The sequence below is a fragment of the Branchiostoma lanceolatum genome, chromosome 4 (assembly GCF_035083965.1).
Source record: "Branchiostoma lanceolatum isolate klBraLanc5 chromosome 4, klBraLanc5.hap2, whole genome shotgun sequence".
Lineage (NCBI taxonomy): Eukaryota > Metazoa > Chordata > Leptocardii > Amphioxiformes > Branchiostomatidae > Branchiostoma > Branchiostoma lanceolatum.
The window spans coordinates 12,111,337-12,133,231 of NC_089725.1; the positions used below are offsets into that span (position 1 = coordinate 12,111,337).

The window sequence follows — 21,895 nt, forward strand, 5'->3', positions numbered from 1 at the left end:
GGTGTTGGAGCAACCTGAAATTTGGATGTGCAACCTAGCTTTTGCAGTAGGTTGCAACATGGGCAACCTGGCTTAAAAAAGTATTTCGCACCCTGTGTGGGTAGCATGGGAAAACGTATGGAATGTTTAATTTACTGGGGGATACATTGGCAATATACCTGGGAATTGTCCACTTGATTGTTCAACAAATTTGTCATTCATTATTTAGGTTATTGCCTAACACGTAATGTACGTAGTATACAAAGTATTATACTGGCAATTTTATGTACAAACTAGAGTTCCACGACCTCATACCTTCGCCAAATGATTTTAACCTATATGGCTGACGTATTAGGAGTGTTTCTCATCAATTACAAATCATACCAGTTGATCGTCTTCACTCAAATAACAGAAGTTGTCCAAAGTATGAGCTTAAAAAGTTTATGCAAACATATGTAATCAATTATGCAAATGAGGTCCTTATTAGCATAATTTGATTCAACGATGTTCACATTCACATAACTTCCAAATGCCAGAAGTATGAAATTGCCATCATTTACCTGTATTGAATTCTAGTAGTTTCTCATTAATTATGCAAATTAGGCCTACAATTGCATATTTTCTATCTATCAACCTTCCTCTCTTCTTCAGTTACAAATGTCACATATTTGAATAGTCATATCATGGAACACAGCATTGTTTTTAAAATTGACTCATTAATTATGCAAATTAGAATCTGATTTGCATGATTATCGTCCAATCATACAAAGTATCACATAAGCTATCTACATACCAAAAATCATTAACATCCATCAAGCCCATCTTGAGTTACAGTATTTTCTCATTTATTATGCAAAGGAGGTCCTCATTTGCATAGTTGATATCTATTGATATTTCTCTCTTCCTCAGTTACATATGTCACATGTTTGAGAGTCCTATCATGGAATTTGGCGGCTGTATTAACTTTCCTCATTAATTATGCAAATTACATGCTGATTTGCATAATAAGTATCTAATCATGTACATCATCACTCAAGTTATCTACTGACCAAAAATCATGACCATCCATCAAGCCCTTCTTGAGTTATTCCCTTTCAAAATCTGAAGCAAAACCTGCTCCTGCAGTTCCAAAAAAGCCGCTAGGGGGCCAAAACCTATACCACTTACTCTCTGTCCAAAGACCTATCTACCACTCAAAAATCAGGACCATAGCATGTCCAGAACACGAGATATCAAAACAGGAAGTTCCGCTGCAGTACCATAACAAGCCGCTAGGGCACCCAAAATCTAATCATTTCCATGTCTCATCAAGACCTACCCACCTACCAAATATCAAAACAATCCATCCAAGCCTTCTTGAGTTATGCCGTTGGTTACAAACACACACACACACACACAAACACATTAACGCTACCCTCTGCATAACCTTCTCGGCGAAGGTAATTAATCACATGGAAAACAAGATTTGTATCCAAATGGCATGTAAGATTAAAAATCAACAAACAAAATCAGCAAAGAAATGGAGTACATTGACTTCACCACAGCTAGTTGAAGGTAACCTTTGTCCCTTTGTATCATATGAATACAAACATTCAACAAAGAAAGGACATTTAGATGTACAGCAAGCTATAAACGTCTCACACACCTTAGCGACGAGGGAGGTTAAGGACACCAGCCGGAGCTGGTCAAGGCACAGTGGACAAGTCTTCGGCAGAGGAACTACGACCGCCTCTTTCCACTACTGTGGTACTATTCCTTCACGCAGGGAGCTGTACAGTTAAAGATGTCAGTGAGAGGTGTAGCTATTTCGCAGGCAAACTCCCTTAGCAACCTACCGCCGATACCGTCTGGAGCCGGAGACTTTTAGTTGTTTTCACCTTCTTCAGTTCCTCATACATTTCCCAAGGCTGCACTGTGAGGGGAGGTTGTGAAGGAAGGAATGCCGGTAGCTCCGACAAGTCCAGGGGGGGTAGCGCCGTTTGTCCTGGGTGTAGGTTCTGATTACTTTGCAAGGAAAGCGTGTTTCAATTGCTTGATTCAACGTTCTGTAGAAGGCTGTAGTTTTGTTCTGTGTTCCCTGTACTTTCAACACTTCTTCCCACTGGTGCTTTGTTATCCACTGCCCAAAGGATCGGATGTTAGAGTCCGTCATTGGTTGTACCTCACGCTTTGAGGTCTTGTTCACGACCCGACCTGGTACTTGGGATTCAGTAGAATGACATTGTGACCACCAATCCCCAATGGTGAGGTCGCGATGGGAGGGTGGCAGAACACATTAAGGTTTGTGATTATGAGGTCAAGAGTAGCCTCAGATCTACATGTAGTTGGGACGTTAACAATTTGCTGAAGGCCGTTGCCAGAGCACACCTCAAATATGTCAATACGGTTGAAATCACCCATAATCAAATAACCTGCAGGAATTAATCTAAATCAGGAAAGAGGGATGCTGCGCCCTCTTGTTTCAGCCCAGTGCCCCCTTGTCGAATTCAGATTTTAGCTTGATTCCCAGCATACAGCCTTCACTCAGCGATTGATTCTTCCATAAATACATAGAATTTGCTCCATGGTCTGTGTGTGCTCCCTCTTGTTCAATTTTTCTAGAAAAACCTCTGACCTGCATTATCATATTGGGTCCTCAGTTTGTCTACATTATCCAACAAGCGTTGCCTTAAAATTTGTCATTACAATCAGATTAATAGAGGGAATTTTCCTTGGTAAGCGCTTAGGCTGTAACATGAGCCATGAGCCACATCTATTGCATATTAGTTACCCTGTTCCAAGCTGCCACTTTGGTCACGTTTAGTGGTGCATGAGGTCAGGAGATCAGTCACAAAATAAGCACATATACTATGTCGGTACAGTACCATACTTCATGATCTGGTATTTTGGACCTGTACCTAACCTGAATTCAGACAGAGGCCGTCCTAAAAAAAATTTGACAAACTTTTGCCGAGAAATGAAGACGTCGCCGTATGCCGTTCAACATCCACACTCTTTTGTTTGTTGCTATTGTTATGCTCATGATGAATTGATATAGGTGCCGTTGACATACAATGTCATTAATGTCATTAAAAACCAGTTTTTCAAGACTTAATCGAAGAAAGTCATCCAAAAAAAACCCAAGGAAAAACTTAAACAAAAACAAGATTTTCACCCGCGCATTTCAGCCCCTGAGCCGTGATTTGCTGCGATTCGCAATCATTTCTGGCCGTATACGACACAAAATATATTCCTTTGAATTCTTTTCCTGCGTATGTAGCGTAGGTAGAGCTGTGTACCTAAACAAATTTTAGGTACAGGTACACGGGTTAAGGTACAGGTCCGGACTTGAACCTGTACCTAAACTACTTGTTCGAAAAATGCTAGATTTTCAATAAGGACAAAAGCATGTTTGAACTGGTAAAAACATAATATTTGATTGTGCTAGGTATTATTTTTATGAAAACACAGATGCAAATTTGACTCCAGCCATGCAAATGTGTTTTCTGTGCTTTAGAGTGGCTTTAGAGCACTGCCACGGTAATTTCATAGTAATTTTATCTGTCAAAGTGGCCATCCCCTGAGTCAGGTCCAGTACAAATACAGCAGGGTCAGGTATTTTGGACCTGTACCTAATTGATTGTACCCGATACTGTAGCTCTAAGCGTAGATAAATCATATTTTTCGCTATAACTTCACAAAAGTTATGACGCTTGCTGGCAACCAGGCGTCATGTTTTTAGCTCATTAGTACGCAAACTCACCGCTTGTTCTAAACGCTGATTGGCTAACCGTAGGTAACCCGTGCTTTGATTGGTTGATTGCAAGATTTAACGTTGCGGGAATTCCCCCTCAAAGTCCCGGGTCCGGAGTATCTGGTCCATATAGATCGCATTTTGTGACGATTGAAGCAGTTTTGTAGCAACTTTCGTAACATATTGATTTTGAAAAATGAAGTCTTTTCTGATGGCAACATTCAGTTATTTTAACTGGTCATTTAATTTTCGTGGTATGGCCCTCCCCAAGTGGACAGCCTCTCAGTCGCAGTCTGGCGGAAACGCTCAGCCGAACGCCGCTCGGCACATGATTTTTAGAGAGTTGCAACCCAAGTTAGTTTTACATATTAATATATTTATAAAGGATATTTCATCATTATATCTATCCACCATGGATATCAAGATATCTGAATCAGACTTCAACATAACATCGCCTTTCTTATTTCAACCAAACTCCTTACCATAATTTGTATCCGTGCGCACGCTCCGCTCCTTAGTCGAAAACATTGGGGTTTTCTGAGAGGCTCGGTGCCCATTTTTAGACATTTAGGTATGTGTTTGAAGGTTTTGAAAGAGATCAATTTTTTTCCTAGGCCCTCCCCCCTTGCCAAATATTTTTTCCTAGGCCCTCCCCCCAGGCCAAAATTTTTCTCCTAGGCCCTCCCCCCAGACGACTGTCCCTTCCTCCCCGGTAGATATCGTACAATCCCTAAAAAGAAAATGCATGGTCTGTAAGTTTTTCTCCACCTGTTTAATGAAACTGTTTGTTATATCAATGTTTGACTGAATCTTCCTGCTGATATCCATGTTCAACAAAACTCTTGAGCTGGACCGGTACCATCTAACATGTTGACTGTCATCCCAGTCTGTAATATTATTTGAAGTTACTTTGCAAAACTAATGCCCTTCAAATGATAGATGATGGAAAGATGTCATCAGAAACTGCACCAAAATATACACTAGTCTTGTAGCTCCAAAAGAATCCTGTAATGTACAATGTAATATCTTGACATTTCTTGAACAAATGGGCCTCATTACATGTTTGTGTGTTTTTTAGGACGTAAGAGTTGGCAGCAGCGAGACGGTGACGCCCACCTCCGCCTCCCAGCAGACCATCAGAGCAAGGTAAGGATGAAGCTCTCTGTGGACAAAATTATTGGTCATTGGAGGGTGATGTCTGAATCAGCTGGAATTGCACCAATCAAAATTTCTGTAAATTTTTCAAGCACAAATTTTCCAGGCGCAAATTTCAATTTTTTTCACTAATGGTTTCACCCGCGAAAAAACTTGAATCTGTGTACATGATGTTATGTAAATCAGCATATTCTCAGGGGATTTAAGAATTTCTAGTTTTCAATGTAAGTCTTAAAGTTAAGATTTTATGTTTTATTTGCCACCCTATCAACCTTGTAAAATGAAATATGGAACAGTATTATTATTCTTTGCAATATTTCATGTGAACACGCATGTTTTCTCACAGAAAATCCGTTCCCATCTCATCTCTTTGCCTAATATGCTGATTTTTTGTCATAACCTGCAATGTGCTTTATATATATTTTATATTTATATATATATATATTGGACAGTTTAGTACAATACTCTATCTGCTGTTTCTTCTATCGAAGCTGTCATGATAGCCACTAATCTGACTGTGCTGAGAGAGTCCCTATAATACTGCTAACTCTTCCATAACTGTTTTGTTCCTGGATATAGAAGATTCTTTTTACACATGTGCAACCAGGTAATCTCACCTGCTTGAATGTTTTGGTGTCTGTCAGACACCTTCTTCAGAGCTTCTGACTGGAGTACTGCTTCTCACCGCTATAAGCTGTTTTATTAATTCCATCAATAATTTGATGAAGTTGGTAAATTACTGTACAACAAAGTTCTTTATTCACAAGCAGATGCACCTCAATTACAGGCTCAGCCAAGCTGCAAATGGGGGAGGGGGGCGCCAAGCACTTGTAAATGGATATATCCATGTCCATGGAAAAATCATTACTGATTTGCTACTGTTTTGCTAACTGTTTCATTACTGTTTTGTTAAGTGTTCCATTACAATAACCGTTCTGTTTTCAGTCGTCAGCCATATCTTCATACTGAAGAGATGGCCATATTAAAATATTTGGAAGAAAATCCAGGCTCGAGACATATCTGGAAGGAATTAGAGATGTTCAAGGTACAGTGTTGTCCACTTATGAAAAAATCTTTTCTCTGTAACGAGGGTCTGATATGCCACTTGAACATGCCATTGAACAGTGCATAAAAGCCATGATAGCAGAATCTGATATGAATCTGAAAATTAGATATGGGCCCAACTTTTAGTGGTGATCAATAAGCACAGATCTATGCTACCTGTGTCACATTGATTTACATGACATTGTGTATTCCTCCTGGCCTCTGTACCATGTAGACGGCTGTCCCGGGGCCTACACCCAAAACCTAATGACAGGTGACACTTGTCATATAAATGTGAGGGGTGATCAATTAGTCCTCCGTATCACCCAGAAATAATGTGTAAAACTCAGATTTTGGGGAATGATTGCAAAGTCTTTTTGAATGTCTACAAAATTCAAAATTTTGAATCGAATCGTTGTGATCATTACATTGCAGACGACACCCAGTAGCGTTAAGTTACTTAGGTAGAAGGGTAAAAGCATGGACATGAGCTGTGACCTGAGGTGTGCGAGTCAAGTTGCCAAAAGTCGGATACCCAATTCTTTTTAGTTGAAATAAGAAGGGAATCTTCATCAGATATTTTGACAATGTCTTCAAATATTTTATGCCGATTCATGGCATGAGGAACTCGACCCACACAGCTCTGATCACAGTTCACCCTTGTTTTTTCTCGTCACTTGCTTCTAGTTTTCTAATGGACGTCGACTAATAAGTGTTGACCATAATAATTTGATGTTTGGTGGATATTGCTAAGAGATGTTATACTACATAATAATGGCCAAAAATTTGAGATGTGAACCTTATTTCTGAATGAGGCAGAGGACTTATTGATCACCCTCGTAAATATGTCTACTTCAGGTGACCAGACATTCTGCAGAAAGCATGCGGAAGCACTACCGGAAGTACCTGAAGAATGAGGTACTGATTTGTGATGCCAAAGTACATGTAGCCTCTACCACTGGCTCCAGAGGCAGCTGGAAAGAGTAGAATTTGGCCAAATAGACAGAAAAACATGAAAGTCAGGAGTTAGTCTGCTTTAGGGGTACAGTTTGCAGCTGGATGGCATATTTGACCCTCTCTCCGTACCCGACTACCTTAGCATACTATTCACTCTATTCGGCCAATTGTTACTATTTTTCTAGCCATCTGCGGAGCCTGGTAGAGGCTAATGCCAAAGCACATTTCCTACTGTACATTAATGACCTGCCCAACTCCGTAGATTCACACGTTCGATTATTTGCTTGATTTATCAAACCATCAGCAAGCCTTCTGACGCTCAATCTCTACAGTCTGATCTCGATGCATTATCAGAATGGCAAAATTGTTGGCTCATGTCGTTCAACCCCTCTAAATGTCACATCCTTCATATCATCTGTAAAAAGCACCCCACCCTAACCCAGTACTCCCTCTGTGGAGAAGCCCTTACCGGTGTTAAGTCCCACCCCTATCTTGGAGTACAACTGTCCAACGATTTGCGGTGGGACACCCATATCAACCACGCCACTAGCAAAGCCTGTAGGGGTCATTTGGCACAATTTGACCCATTGTCCATCTAGGGTCAAGGCCACTTGCTACAAAGCACTGGTGTGGCCTCATCACTTGGAATATAGTGCCATCGTCCGGGACCCGTACACCAGCAAAGGGATACAGGCGGTGGAGGCCGTCCAGCGCAGGGCCGCCCGTGTGACCCTATATTAAAATGACTTCCGGTGGACTAGCAGCGTGACACAAATGCTCTGCAGTGGCCCCTTCTCTCTGAAAGGAGGAGGAACGCCCGTCTCACCTTCTTTTACAAACTTGTTAATAACCACATTTTAATATAGACACTTACAATTTGCTGAAACCAGCCCAGGGGTGCACCCGGGGGAGCCACGACCTCAAGTTTTACACCATCCACGCTAGAACCGACACATATAAACACTCTTTCTTTCCCCGTACCATCCCACAGTGGAATACCCTGCCTTGCACGGTTGCGACGGCTCCCACCGTTGAGTCGTTCCGTGCCAGGCTGGAGGCCTGCCTGCCTTAGCCCGGGACCTGTTGGTTCTGTCAGGTATTTCGTTGAAATGTGACCGATTTCTTCCTTCCGGCTCCCCCAGGAGTTGCTGTACCACCAGCTCAAGGGCTTGAAACAAATGAAACAAATCCCTGACCTGGTGCTGGTCAACACTGGAGAGTGGCAGGCACAGGTAATTAGATATGCGAATTTATTCATCATGGGTCAAACTAAGATTTTTTTACTTAACTACCACCTGTTCTTTATTTGTTTTCTAGGCACACTTTTAATTTTCAAACAATTTTTCTGCATAGCAGATGAGTGCTCTCTTATGATAAAAACATGAAGTTATTGATCAATTGAGCTGACCAATTGATTGATTGATTGGTTGGTTAAATAATCGATTGAATGAATAGCTATTGGGTAAATGTTTCTATCCCTCTGTCCATCCATCCATCCATCCATTTAACCATTCTGAACCTGTGATATTCATATAATGAAGGGTTCCGAGTTACAGTTCACCAGACTGAGTGTACATTGTCTGCCCCCCTCCCCCTCCAGACCCAACTTCTAGCCCAGAAGCTCCAGGAGCTGCACCACAGAGTGGTGTGTACGTCCTCACAGGATGACGTCAACGCCACCTTCTCATTCCTGGTGGACAAGATGAAGAAGTTGTGAGTCTGACTTCGTGTTCTTTCATTTTAACAGTTACTGTTTCTCATAATTAGCATGATTGTATCCTTCAGTAATAGGCTGTCTCTAGCATCATATTTTTTTCAGCCCCCCTCATTGTTTGAGATCCCATGTTGTTGCTTTTTGATGTTCAATTTTAAATTATGTATTTCCATTCAGTTTCATATCATGAAGTTTTTGGACAGATGTGGTGAAATGTTTTCCCATCCCAACCAAAAAAATTTCATCCTTGCATGGATGGAGGGATGGGTCTTTTTTTAACCAAATTGAACAATACAGATTTTTCTAAAAGAAAATTGCATCTAACATCAAGCGCCATGTTTCCTCAGCTGTAACTTCAACTCCCAACAGCCCACGCCCATCAGAGTGGTGCTGGTTGGTGGAGAGAGTTACGTCCACGCCATCCTCAGGCCTTACGTCGACCAGTTCTCACAGAAGCCGCCCGACTGGCAGAACCACATCAAGTTCTACATCGTCCCTCTAGGTAAATCAGCACGTGCCTTTTTCAAAACTTTTTCCATTTCATACACCATTTTATATCCGATTTAGCAGCATACATGTAAGTTTCTATCCAAATTTGATCTTGGATTCATTCTCATTAGATAACCAAAAGAATTATTGACATGTGTATACTGGTACTTCTACATACTTTATCTGTGTATGATAATTGATATATTTCTGGTAGCAAAAAAAACTTTTAAGTTCATGCTGAATGGATCCAAGCAAAGGTGCATCATAAAAGCATAGCAATGATATCTTACATCAAATGATCTCAAGACCTTAGACCTCTTGTTACATGTAGCTTAAGACTCAATGTTATCATCCCAAATATAATGATTTCTTTTCCGCCCACACATATTTCAGGAGGCCATGCCCTTGTCAGGTACCTTGCTTCAATAGACAGCAAGTATAACGCCACCTTCAACGACCAGACGTGGAAAGAGGCCTTTGAAAAGCCTGACTCATCAACACAGCTAGGTGAGTCCCTCAAATATAAACTACGCACAAAAAGTTCGGAAACTTAACTTTGGTCGATCATATTTCCGTTATCTTTTTTACCGATTTCAATATATTACATATCATTTAAAAGCCTATTTGATTTCCTTTCCCATGATATCAAACTTATTGTGATTGCAAGTTCATGAAACGAGCATCAGGCCTGCTAAAGTGAGTGGGTCGAAGAAATAAAGTGCCCAGATTACCTTACTATAGTCAAACATGCTATTCCGTACATATTCTTCTGTTGATATTGACGTCTGTACGAGAGTATTGTGGAAAAATCAACAAGAATAAACAAGACATATTCATGAAAGCTACGTTTATTCTTTATCAAAACCAACAATCTGTGTCTTAGTAACGGGTTAGCAAGGAGTCTTAGTAACGGGTGATCCAGCCACGCGCTGTCACTACAGCACGGCACCTATTCCTCATACTCGTCACCAGTCGCGCAATGCGATGCTGTGGGATAGCGTCCCATTCCTCCACCAGCAGTCGTCTTAGGTCAGCCACCGTGTCTTGCACGGACAGCACCCAAGGTGCTCCCATAGATGTTCGATGGGGTTCAGGTCCGGGCTCTTAGAGGGCCACTCCATCCTCTCTACACCTGCATGCTGGAGATGGTCGGCGACGATCCCTGCCCGGTGTGGGCGGGCGTTATCATTTTGCAGCAAGGCATTCGGCCCCATGTTATGGAGGAAAGGGATGGCCACCGGATCAAGTATTGTGTCACGATATCTTTCTGCATTGAGGGTTCCTGGTACAAGTCTTTTCTTTCCCCTGGAGTTTATGCCTCCCCATACCCCAATGTTTGTTGTGAAACAATGACAAAAAATAACACCTGTAGATGACGATACCGTTGCAGGACGCAGGTGTTTATGTGGTGTAAACAATTGGTTCTTCGATGTGCTAAAAATAACCTTGGATGTTCTGTGTGCTAGAAATAACCTTGGATGGTCTGTGTTCTAAAAATAACCTTAGAACCTGAGGAAACAATATATTGAATCATCATCCGCGCCCATACCGATAGGATGTCACAGCGCGCGTATGACACCAACAGGGAATTTTGGGCACTTTTTCTCCGTGACCCACTCACGTTATTAGTCCTGGTACTTGTTCCGTGGGTTTTCAATCACAATAAGTTTGGTATCATAGAACAGGGAATCACACAAGCTTTGTAATGATATATAATGCATCAAAATCGGTAAAAAAACAACGGAGATATGATCAACCAAAGTTAAGTTTCCGAACTTTTTGTGCGTAGTTTATACAGTCAAACCTGTCCAAGGCGACCACCCGGGGGACCGAGCAAAAACGGTCGCCATGGACAGGTGGTCGCCATGAAGAGGATTCCACTCACATGTTTCCAGGTCGAGGTTTTCATATACAGTACGTAAATGGATGGAAAATTATGTGATTTTAGACAGCATGACCCTCACCAGGTTCAATTCTCATTGACAGAAAGTTAAAGTGACCCGGGCGTCTTGAAAAGACGCATAGGGGTGGCGCCCATCTCCATTTCTATAGCCCTTGGGCCACACACATTTGTGCAAGTCACTACAGCAGGGGGCTGGTCCGCTGGTAGTGATGTGTGTTTAACTTCCATACTCTTTCTCAAATGCTGAGTGCTAAGCAGAGAAAGCAGTATGTACCATTTTTAAAGTCTTTGGTATGACCCGGCCGGGGTTCGAACTCACGACCTACCGTGTGCAAGGCGAGCACTCTACCAACTTGGCCATTGCACCGGCAATGGCCAAGTTGACAGAAAGATCCTACAAAAATGACATTTTTGCCGTTATCGTAACGGTTGTAATATTTGTATACCGTTGTATATCGTGTACAAATTTTCGTCAAAATTTTGACTACAAAACAATGTTTGCCTCGATCTCGCAGCGCCCTTCCGCATTCACACGTTACGTTAAATAGTATACACACACATGCAGATCATCAAAGTGTTAAGACCTAAGACAAATCCCTAGAAAACACCTGCCGACTCCAGCCTTTTTTGGGGGCCGACCGCTGGATAAAGGGGGCAAAAAGTTTTCGATCTGACGACTGAAGAGTGAAAACGGAACGGTGTAATTTCGTCGTGCCGCGCCACACCGCCAAGCTCTGTGCGACCGCATCGAAAGGTAAGTCAGTGCAGCAGAACGCACAGCGTCCAATAAAGGACGTAAAGGTCTGAGAGATTCATGGAATAAAAAGAAAATAGAAATATTAAATCTTCATAAATAACGAGAGTATTCTAAATGTTCATACACAAAAGCATCGTGTTTTAGAAAGGTCAGCGGTACGCCAAATCCGGGCCGCGCCGTAACCGAGATGTAGTACACGGCGTCAAAAAGTCAGATTTCACAGAAATTAGTATCTATTCCTTGTATTTTCAACAAAAATGTGTCTGTGTCTTAACTACATTCCGCCAAAAAATGACTTCGCGGCGGGCAAAACATCGGGCAAGCCATGTTGTTCCTTTTGTCCCCGACGCCATCTTGGTTATGATGGGGCCCAGATTTGGCATACCCCTGACCTTTCTAAACACAACGCTTCTGTGTATGAACGTTTAGAATACTCTCGTTATTGATGAAAATTAATAAATTATTCTTATTTTCTTTTTATTTCCATGAATCTCACAAACCTTTATGTCCTTTATTGGACGCTGTGCGTTCTGCTGCACTGACTTACCTTTCGATGCGGTCGCACAGAGCTTGGCGGTGTGGCGCGGCACGACGAAATCACACCATTCCATTTTCACTCTTCAGTCGTCAGATCAAAATTTTTTTGCCCCTTTTATCTTTTATCCAGCGGTCGGCGCCCCATAAAAGGCTGGGGTCAGCAGATGTTTTCTAGGGATTTGTCTTAGGCCTTAAAACTTCGATGATGTGCGTTTGTGTGACTGTGTACTATTTAATGTAAACGTGCGAATGCGGGAGGATGCTGCGAGATCATTGAGGCAAACTTTGTTTCGTAGTCAAAATTATGACGAAAATTTGTACACGATGTAACGGTATGCAAATATTACAATGATAATGGAACATGTAATTTTTGTAGGATCTTTCTGTCAATGAGAATTGAACCTGGTGGGGGTCATGCTGTCTAAAATCACATAATTTTCCATCCGTTTACGTACTGTATTTGAAAACCTCGACCTGGAAACATTTGAGTGGAATCTCTTAAGGGCAGCCACCTGTCCATGGCGACCGTTTTTGCTCGGTCCCCCGGGTGGTCTCCTTGGGCAGGTTTGACTGTAAATCCTGGCTTAAGAAGTTGCTTTCCAATACCATACTTACAAATGCACATGTGAGATGTGTAACTCTCTATGTCAGTTCAGTTCAGTTTTATCTTTGAACAATGAAACATTTGTGTTAGCACTGACTTACATGACTTGTACATTGTACATGTATGTGCTGAATGTTAAAGGCACCCAGAGCATTTTATGTGGCTTCAAACTCGAATAAAAAAACTCAAATTTTTAGTCATTTCTACACATATTAAGTTTCAATAAGATTATACCAATGCATATCGACATTCAAAGAATAAAGATGCGATGTCGTTGTGTGGTGAGCACTGATAGAAAATCCAAGCGCTATCGCTGTCATCCATTTTCTTTTTGGAATGTGAAGTCACGTCGCTGGAACATGCAGAGAATGGACCGTTCCAGTCGAACACCAAAATCGCACACAAGAGACGGTACTCTGCACTAGCTGACTTGTAGCGGAGTGTAGTTGGCAATGTGTTACATAAGCCCCGTCTCCTTGAGTGGCGGCCGAGATGTTTTCTTTTTCATTTCGTTTTTTCCCTAGCATTCATGGAGGCAATGCAGGGAGAAATCTGTCCCAGATATACATACCCTGCCTGTCCTACTAGCACTGTTTTGACAGAGGTATAACTGTGTACATAGCTTATTTTCGCGCAGCTTTTGAGAGCTTTTAACATGTCATTATCACGCAAATGTGGTTAACAGTGGTATCAAATGTCAATTTCATAAAGATTACAGCAGCTAGAATATTTCTAGTTTTCAAGCCACATAAAATGCTCTGGGTGCCTTTAACCCAGGGTATCAGCCATTTTGTATAGTTCTGTAGAGACTTAACTGAGTGTTCTACTATAGACTTATATCATGTATGTCCACCATGCATGTTCCAGACTACCAGGATGTGATCGGGAAGATCAGTTCCTTTGTCCTGTCGGCTAACGTGACCCACCAGCTGCCCATCGCCGAGGCCATGCTCACCTACAAGGCCAAGGTCACTGACAAGAAGTCCTCACAGACCTTCATACCGTTTGTTGGGGTAAACCATTCTTAACTTATCTTCAAGTTGTTACAGTGACTTCAAATAATATTACAGGCTGGGATGACAGTCAACATGTTAGATGGTCTAGCTCAAGAGTTTTGTTGAACATGGATATCAGCAGGATATCACTTACAGTAAACATTGATATACTGTAAGTGATATGATGAAATCCCTTTGCAAAACTAATGCCCTTCAAATGATAGATGATGGAAAGATTGTCATCAGACACTGCACCAAAATATACATTTGTAGCTCCAAAAGAATCCTGTTATGTACAATGTAATATCTCGACATTTCTTGAACAAATGGCCTTTATTACATGTTTGTATGTTTTTTAGGACGTAAGAGTTGGCAGCAGCGAGTCGGCCAACCTGTCGGTGTCGATGGACATGGACGCATCAGGCCAGACAGCAACGCCCCCTACCGCCGCTTTGGGAAGTCCAGGCCAATTGCCACAGAGGTTGGTGAGACTGTTGTGCATGTACATGTGTCTCCATCATGTTCTCACTTTCCATTGTTTTCTGTCAGTAACTTTTGATGCATGCTGATTAAAAAAAAATTAAAGTTTGAGCATCTGATCTAATCATAGGAATGAACTCAAATTCATAACCAAAGGTAAATTCTGATTTGTAAAAGATGCTGAAAGTGAATTCAACAAACATGTTAATAAGTGAACTGCAAGCACTTCTTGTCACACATCAAACAGTGTTTTTGAAGGTTTCTGTTGAAAAGTTTAATGATGGTATCCTCTGTGAAAATGAAAGCGTCACCGACGGGAAAAACGCCGTTTTAAACAGCCACTTTGGACGCCTATCCGTTTGGGATGGCTGTCTGTCCCTGACCGTAAATGGGAATAGCGGACGCTTTAACAAAGGGCAAAAACGTCCTGGGACGCCCTAAACACCTGGGACGCCGTCAGAAATGTCCGTTTCAACGGCCGTCCGTTCCTGTGACGTGATGTAATTAAGAAGTGGTGTAGGTTTGGACCATCTAGCAGCTTCCTCTGGAACTGCAGGGGCGTTTTTGTGAAAATCGCCTAAGGAGAATTACTGAACAAAGGAACAACGGATTTCCATGATATTTAGTATGCTTAGATAGAGATATACAAAATGAAGTGCAAATTATGCTGATTGGGACTTAATTTGCATAGCTAATGAGGAAAATCTATATTTGCGGTGTTTTCCATTATCAGACTCAAATACTGTAAGTCTACTTAGATCCGCGGGGCCTAAAATCCGCGGTTTCGGGCAAATGGAGAATCCGCGGTGGTTCTTAATTCACGCTGGGCGATGAGTAGAAAAAAATTTACTGAATACTGCCATCAGAAAATGTTTGGTTAATTTTTAAAAATCAAAAATGTTACGAAGGTCGCTACAAAACTGCTTCAAAATCGTCACAAAATGCGGTCCACGCCGAAACTGTGATGGGGAATTCCCGCCCTGTGATCACGTGAAATCTTGCAGTCAACCAATCAGTGCAAACTTTTTCTGACGCGAAACGATCAGCGCTTAGAACAGGCAGTAAACAAGAGTAAACAAAGATGGCGGCCCAGTCAGGCCCTTGCCGCTAGCGCGCTGTATTTTGAAGTAAAATCGCGGCGTATCTACGCTACCTAAGCAGAATTTCCACGGGAAGAAAATTAAAGGAATAGATTCTCCACCGAATACGACCACAAATGGCTGCGAATGGCGGCAAATCACAGCGTAGGGACTCAAATGCTCGGGCGAAAATCTTTTTTTTTTCCTTACGTATTTTTGCTGGCTTTCTTGAAAAACAGGTTTTTAATGAGATCAACGTATGTCAAAGGCACCGATATCGATGGTTTGCAAGCATAACAATAGCAGGAAACAAAAGAGCGTGATTGTACGCCGGTAAACAGCGTCCCCACGCCCGTAACAACAATGCAAAGCCAAAATTGTGGCGTGTATCTCTATAGTTATTTTCTGATTTCTCGGTAAATTACTCTATGTGTGTAGCGATCGGGAGTATACGAGTAGCGACGCCGCTCGGCCAAACTCCTGCGAATCATATGTAATAATCACTTGCTAACTCGTATGTACTGTGTAAAAGCTTGTCATGTTTTGCACAATCGCGTGCATTGTTTATGTGTCGCTTTTCCCTGAAGTCGAGCTCACTCGTAAATGTGGGGAGGGGGGCAAAAATACGATAAACATATCCGCGGGGAAATTGATTCGCGGCGCAAAGGTCTCCGCGGATTCCGCGAATCTAATTATACCGCGGATCTAAGTACACTTACAGTACATGAAACGTATGTAGTTTATGGAAAGTGGATCATCAACAGATACCAATTATGCAAACAAATTCATAATTTGCATAGTTAATGCAAAAGCGCCATATCTCATCTAATTAGAAAATTATAGGACTGTCAATATGATACTTAGTATGCAGGTAGCTTAGACAGAGACATATATAATGAAGTGTAAACTATGCTAATTGTGACTTAATTTGCATAGCTAATGAGGAAAATCTATATTTGCAGTGTTTTCCATTATCAGACTCAAATACATGTAACATATGTTAGTTTATGGAAAGTGGAGCATCAACAGGTACCAATTATGCAATTTAATTCCTAATCTGCATAATTAATGCAAAAACACCATAATTCATTTAATTGGAAAATTATAGCACTGTCAATATTGCAACATGTGTAAGTTAGATAAAGGTGTTTATGACCAAGCATATATTATGCAAATGTGTAAGTCATTTGCATGAATAGAATTGTTCATGGAGATATGAGGTCGTGGAACTCTTGTTCTCCTTAGAATATTTTCACAATAACGCCCCTGCAGTTCCAGAGCAAGCTGTTAGGGGGCCCAAACCTACACCACTTCTTTATTACATCACAAGCTATCTGCCACCCAAAAATCAAGACCATAGCACGTCCAGGTCAAAAGATACAAAAACGGAAGTTCTGCTGCAGTACCAAGGTCACGTACCAGGGGGCCAAAAATCGACCTTGAACTTTGGCTTCACAACACCTGCCCACATACCAAATATCATCGTAATCCATCAAGAGGTTCTTGAGTTATGCTGACTACAGTAGTGCGGAAACACAAACAGACAAACAGACACACCCAAAACTATATAGATCTGTAGCCAATCATATAAGCTGTAATGGCTGTGTAGGGGAAAACACAGGTCAGGTAATTACATTTATTGTATAAAAGAACCACTGTGATAGGATAGGCACTGATCTGAGGTGACCTCCACCATACTAACAGCCTGTCTCTCCTTGTTGCACAGCCTAACAACCCACAGTTAATCTAGTAGGTTCCAGATCTCTAGTGTCTGCTCCTCTCACAGTGTCCTGTCAGAGTACATTTAGATTTTCATGTTTGTGTCCAAAGACACTCAGACCAAAGAAAATTGTTACTATTTTGTTCCAAGCAGAAAACTGGAGATGGCTAAGTTCCAAGAATGGTTTGTTGAGGGAAGAGATACATGGAAGATGTTGAAAAACCAATTCTTTGTCCAATTTGTAGAGTTTAACACTGAAAAAAGGGGCACAAAACCTGCAGACACAACCTTAAAGGGGTATAGACATAGCACAAGACCTTCACTCTGCTCTGCAATAGCGCTCCCTAGTGGAGATGAACCAAACTGCAGGCTGAGGGATGTGATTGTGATTGTTGCTGTATGTACATCTGACAGTGTTTTAACTCCCTCCCTCCCACCAGCCCCTCCTCCCAAACAGAGGTCCTGGACCTTCAGATTGACTACTGGCTGTCCAGTCCGCCCAGGGAAGGTGGGAAGGAGAAGGACAAGGACAAGAAAGAGATGACCAAAGAGACGGTCGAGACATCGGTCAGATGGCTACAGGTAATGGGGACCAGATTAGGTCTGTCTTAAGATACTACATGTAGTATTGGCCACACACATTCATAAAGTTACCCTTTTGTGGTCAGTTACAAAACCACAGCACATTACAGAAGAAGTGGAATCATTCGTCTTCTACCTTCTCGGAAAAAGAAGTCAAACCCAATAAGCTAGAATTAACAATCAATATTTAGACTTGTCACATGCTATATTGTTACGCATTGCCTGTCCGTCCTTTTTTCATGTTACATATACATTGTGCTTGCAATTAGCCTCCGGGCAAGAACTTGTAATAAACTTGTTATATTTGTACAGCAAATCTCCAGTTGCAGCAATAATCAATATATACTTAATGTAGTTTATCTAGAGCATTGACAAATTTTGATTTAGATAGCTTTATTCATTGTAAGACAACTGTAGGCTAGATGTGATTTTAAGGACTGTTATTTCGTGTACACTGAACCTACAGGTTAACCGGCTGCCCGTGAGCGGAGACGTGTCGGGATCCAGCGGTACTCTCACCATGGTGCTGGTCACCAAGGAGAAGAAACAGAAAAGTGAGAAACCACCCCTTATCAGCTCTTCTGTTATTTGGACATTATTTTTAAGGAAGAATAGTGCAATCATTTCATGAACATTGCCGTTTGCTGTGTAATAATTGTGTGTTTTTTTTTGTTGAGATGTTTTCCAAATCTTTGTGATATTGTCACACCTCATGTCAGAGTCTACAACAGGATTTTTTCTTTCATTACTGAATTATCCATTTCCAAGTTTCTGTGGTTAGGCATTCTTATGCTAGACTCTGACATGTGGTTCTACTAAGTGCAACTAGCATGTACCCAGTACATGTCACTGGAACTGAAACATATTGGGTTGTGTTCATGTTTATAAGGATACTATCCCCTTTATACGTTCCATATAGTTGCTGCAAAATCTTATGACGTAGTTGCATTACGTTCTGATAATGTGCCAGTGCAACAAAGGTTTGGAAGGTGGCTCAGATGTCATGTCACGTTTCTGAAGCGGCCTTCCCGTGGGGGGGGGGGGCGTTACAGGTCTGTAAGGCATGTACATGTAACAAAGTGTTTCTCAGAAGCTTACCAGCTAACCACTCATCATCTTAATGCAGTGCGCATAGGCAAGAAGGCTAAGGATAAGGAGGCGGAGTCAAAGAGTCAAACCATCAAGGCAGTCAACAGGTTGAGCTGTATGTCAAAGAGCCAGAGCAGCCCCCTCAAAGGTGCGTAAAGGAAAATCCTACAGATAACAAGCCATCGGCTGCTAAAGCACAAATGTTAAAGGAGTTTCCGTTGTTAGTTTCAGTTGTCAAGAAGTACATGTATCTACTGTGCAAGCATTTTGATTTGTTGCTGGAAAATCATGCAACTAATATGCGTTTCCATTGTGTTCCTTGAATTGAATCCCCACAAAAATAATTCTTCTGATCAGAGGCTGAGCAGTAAGGAAGTTCACAACCACGAAACTATCTTTTTTCATGCTGTAGTAAAAGTCTGTGAAGTCTTCTGTTGTGGTTTCTGTTGTTTTGTGTATTGATTGTAACTTAATTATACAAGATTTTGTTTCCAACCTAATTGTCTATCATGTGGTTCCACCGTTTGTGGCATGACTGTCGTTCACTGTACATGTACCTTGTGGCTGTCCTTTCCTACACAGTAACCATCGATGGATCGGATTGGACGGGAGTGAAGTTTTTCCAGCTGTCTGCCAAATGGCAGACGCACATCAAGCACTTCCCTGTGGGCCTGTTTGGCCACACCGAGACAGCTTGTTAGTCAGACGGTCCCGACTTCAGCCCCAACGGAGTTCTGTCCAGCAAGGTGTCTCTCGGCTGCTGCTGCCAGCCTGTCCCCCTCATGTCTTTCGCCCACGTTAAAACAACTTGTTTTGTAATGGGCTAACCTGTAAATGGTAAAGAAAAGTCATACTTGTAATAGGAAAGCTGATGGATACTATTATGTTATATAAGGGTAGTTGCTCTTCCTAACGATGCACCTTTTCCGTGGTCGGTCTCCAGCGATGTTCCCCGTTGAGGTCGGAGTTTCTGTGTAGGAGGTGTGACCGGATAGCTCATGAGCACCTATATCTGTGTAACAGAAGGAATTGAATAACAAACCTTAAGTTTGAATGTACAGAAGTTTACAGAACACAATATAATCACTATTTCTATGTTGCTTTGATATGATTTGTGATACGTATGAAGTGTTTTAATCCATCGATCTTTAGGATTAAGTATGTGGCATGCTTATGCTTAGATACAACAACTTAGATACAACACATATGTGCAAGTACCATCAAAAGATTCCCATTCGTGCTTGGAAATGAAATGGAAAGAGAACTGTCATTAACAATTTTTTCTTATATATTGAATATACATGTACAATATACCAACGTTAACAACAGCGGAAAGAAATTGATGTTCATTTGGCTTTGATTTTCTTATTTTCCATTCTACTCGTATAGTATACGGTAGTTAAGGCCACACCAATTTAATTTCTTGGTTAACGGATTTTATTTAAAAAAAAAAAAAAATTTTGGAAAAAAAAATTTATGAAAACAGATGGCTGGGCCAGCCTTCTGTTTTCATGATTTTTTTTTTTTTCTAAAATTTTTTTTTTTGGAAAATAAAAATCCGTTAACCAAGAAATTGAATTGGTGTGGCCTAAGTTAGTTAGATGAAATACATCTTTTTCATTTTTGTCAGCGTGCGGTGTCAGGTGACAGTGATGTAAATTGAAAACGATTAAATATGTGACGAACGTTTTCGACAGTGAGCAGAGCGCTCAACGAATTTCCAACTTCGAGTATGAAAACATAAAACCAAAAGTGTGCTATGGGTGAGATACAAATATACAAGCAAGTTCATCAAGAAGGTGATTAGATATGAAGCGCCATTGAACATTATTTATCAGAGAACTTAACATGTAGCACTTACTAACTTAATGTTACATTAGGAATTGAAAGAACAAAAAAATTATTTTCATGCGTCCTGACATGTTACTTGCTTGCATTATCAACATATTTTACATCGAAAAAAAAAATATAACAAGGTTTACCTGCTAACCATAGCGGTTGCGCTTACTGCACCTTGACACTGTGGCGATTATAGCTACAAGGACAGGACAATGCGTGCTTCTCCCCTCGTTATTATATCTTACTAGGGCAGATTACACAGTCATTTCTGGCTATTGCCTGGATAGTACCATGCAATACTTCCTGCTTCACCAGAAAGGCTTAAGTGTCTGATATGTAATTACAATGCCGACAATTAAGGGGATTAACCAGGCCAAAGTCAAACACCCCAGTTTCAAAACACATACCAAAGATCATGACAATCCATCAGCTTTTTAGGTTATGCTAATGCACTAAACCATAATCTAAACGATGAACACGTTACCAAAACACATTAACTACTTGATAAACCAATAGCCTGCTTGAAAGAGGTAAATGAGATATGGTGTAAAATGGAATTTGAAGCGAAAGAAATGAAGATGAACTAGAAAGGCAACATTTGCGAGCAAATACAGCATGTTTAGCCATACCATGCAAAAAATTGACTGTCCCAAAATAACAATGGACCATTCTAAAATACTTCCACTAAAAAAAATGGATCACCCCAGTCCAAAATTGTGTTTAAAAACAATTAGTCTCTCCATACAGGGATGGAGTCTTCCAGTAGCAGTCACTCAACACAATATGGACCAGTCCAAAACCATATCCACTTCAACAAATACACTTCTGCTAACAAAATGGACTTTTTCAGAATCATTCCAGCTCAAAATTGAAATGAATAATTAAAGAATCTTCCCCTTGCAAGAATGGGATATTCCGTGCCATCTCCATGTAAACTAGACCAGTCAAAAAATATCCGCTGAAAATTACACTCTTGCGCATAATCAACCCAGTTCAAAATTGAATTAAAAAAGATTAACCCCAGGGAAGAATGAAGTTTTCCATAGTATACATAATGATATATATGAAGATTTGACCGGAGAAGAAGGAAATGACCAAAAACAACATATTTCAGCGATAGTATGGGTGAAATATAAAAATGTGACACCCCTTTGTTTGAATGCATGATTCAATAGTATACACTTTGGGTTGAAAATAACGAAACGAAAAATTCTTTCTTTAAAAAATCGTTTTGAAAGG

At 41.0% G+C, this 21,895-nt stretch overlaps 1 protein-coding gene across 9 annotated transcripts in view; it reads left to right on the forward strand.

The window, feature by feature from the left end:
* Positions 1-19,923, forward strand: part of LOC136432621 (phosphofurin acidic cluster sorting protein 2-like) — a 52,303-nt gene extending 32,380 nt beyond the window's left edge. For 6 of the 9 annotated variants that reach the window (XM_066424036.1, XM_066424039.1, XM_066424037.1 and 3 more), the window contains 3 exons: positions 4,791-4,858; positions 8,011-8,100; positions 8,469-8,581. In XM_066424036.1, coding sequence (XP_066280133.1) covers positions 4,791-4,858; positions 8,011-8,041 — 99 coding nt within the window. In that variant the 3' untranslated portion in view covers positions 8,042-8,100; positions 8,469-8,581. Of the gene's footprint in view, positions 1-3,224; positions 4,859-5,861; positions 5,913-6,769; positions 6,830-8,010; positions 8,101-8,468; positions 8,582-8,929; positions 9,085-9,464; positions 9,579-13,739; positions 13,886-14,226; positions 14,349-17,586; positions 17,723-18,188; positions 18,283-18,854; positions 18,966-19,399 lie in introns of those variants that run through there. The other 3 variants (XM_066424033.1, XM_066424034.1, XM_066424035.1) reach the window with 3 other exon arrangements.
* Positions 19,924-21,895: the final 1,972 nt, after the last annotated feature.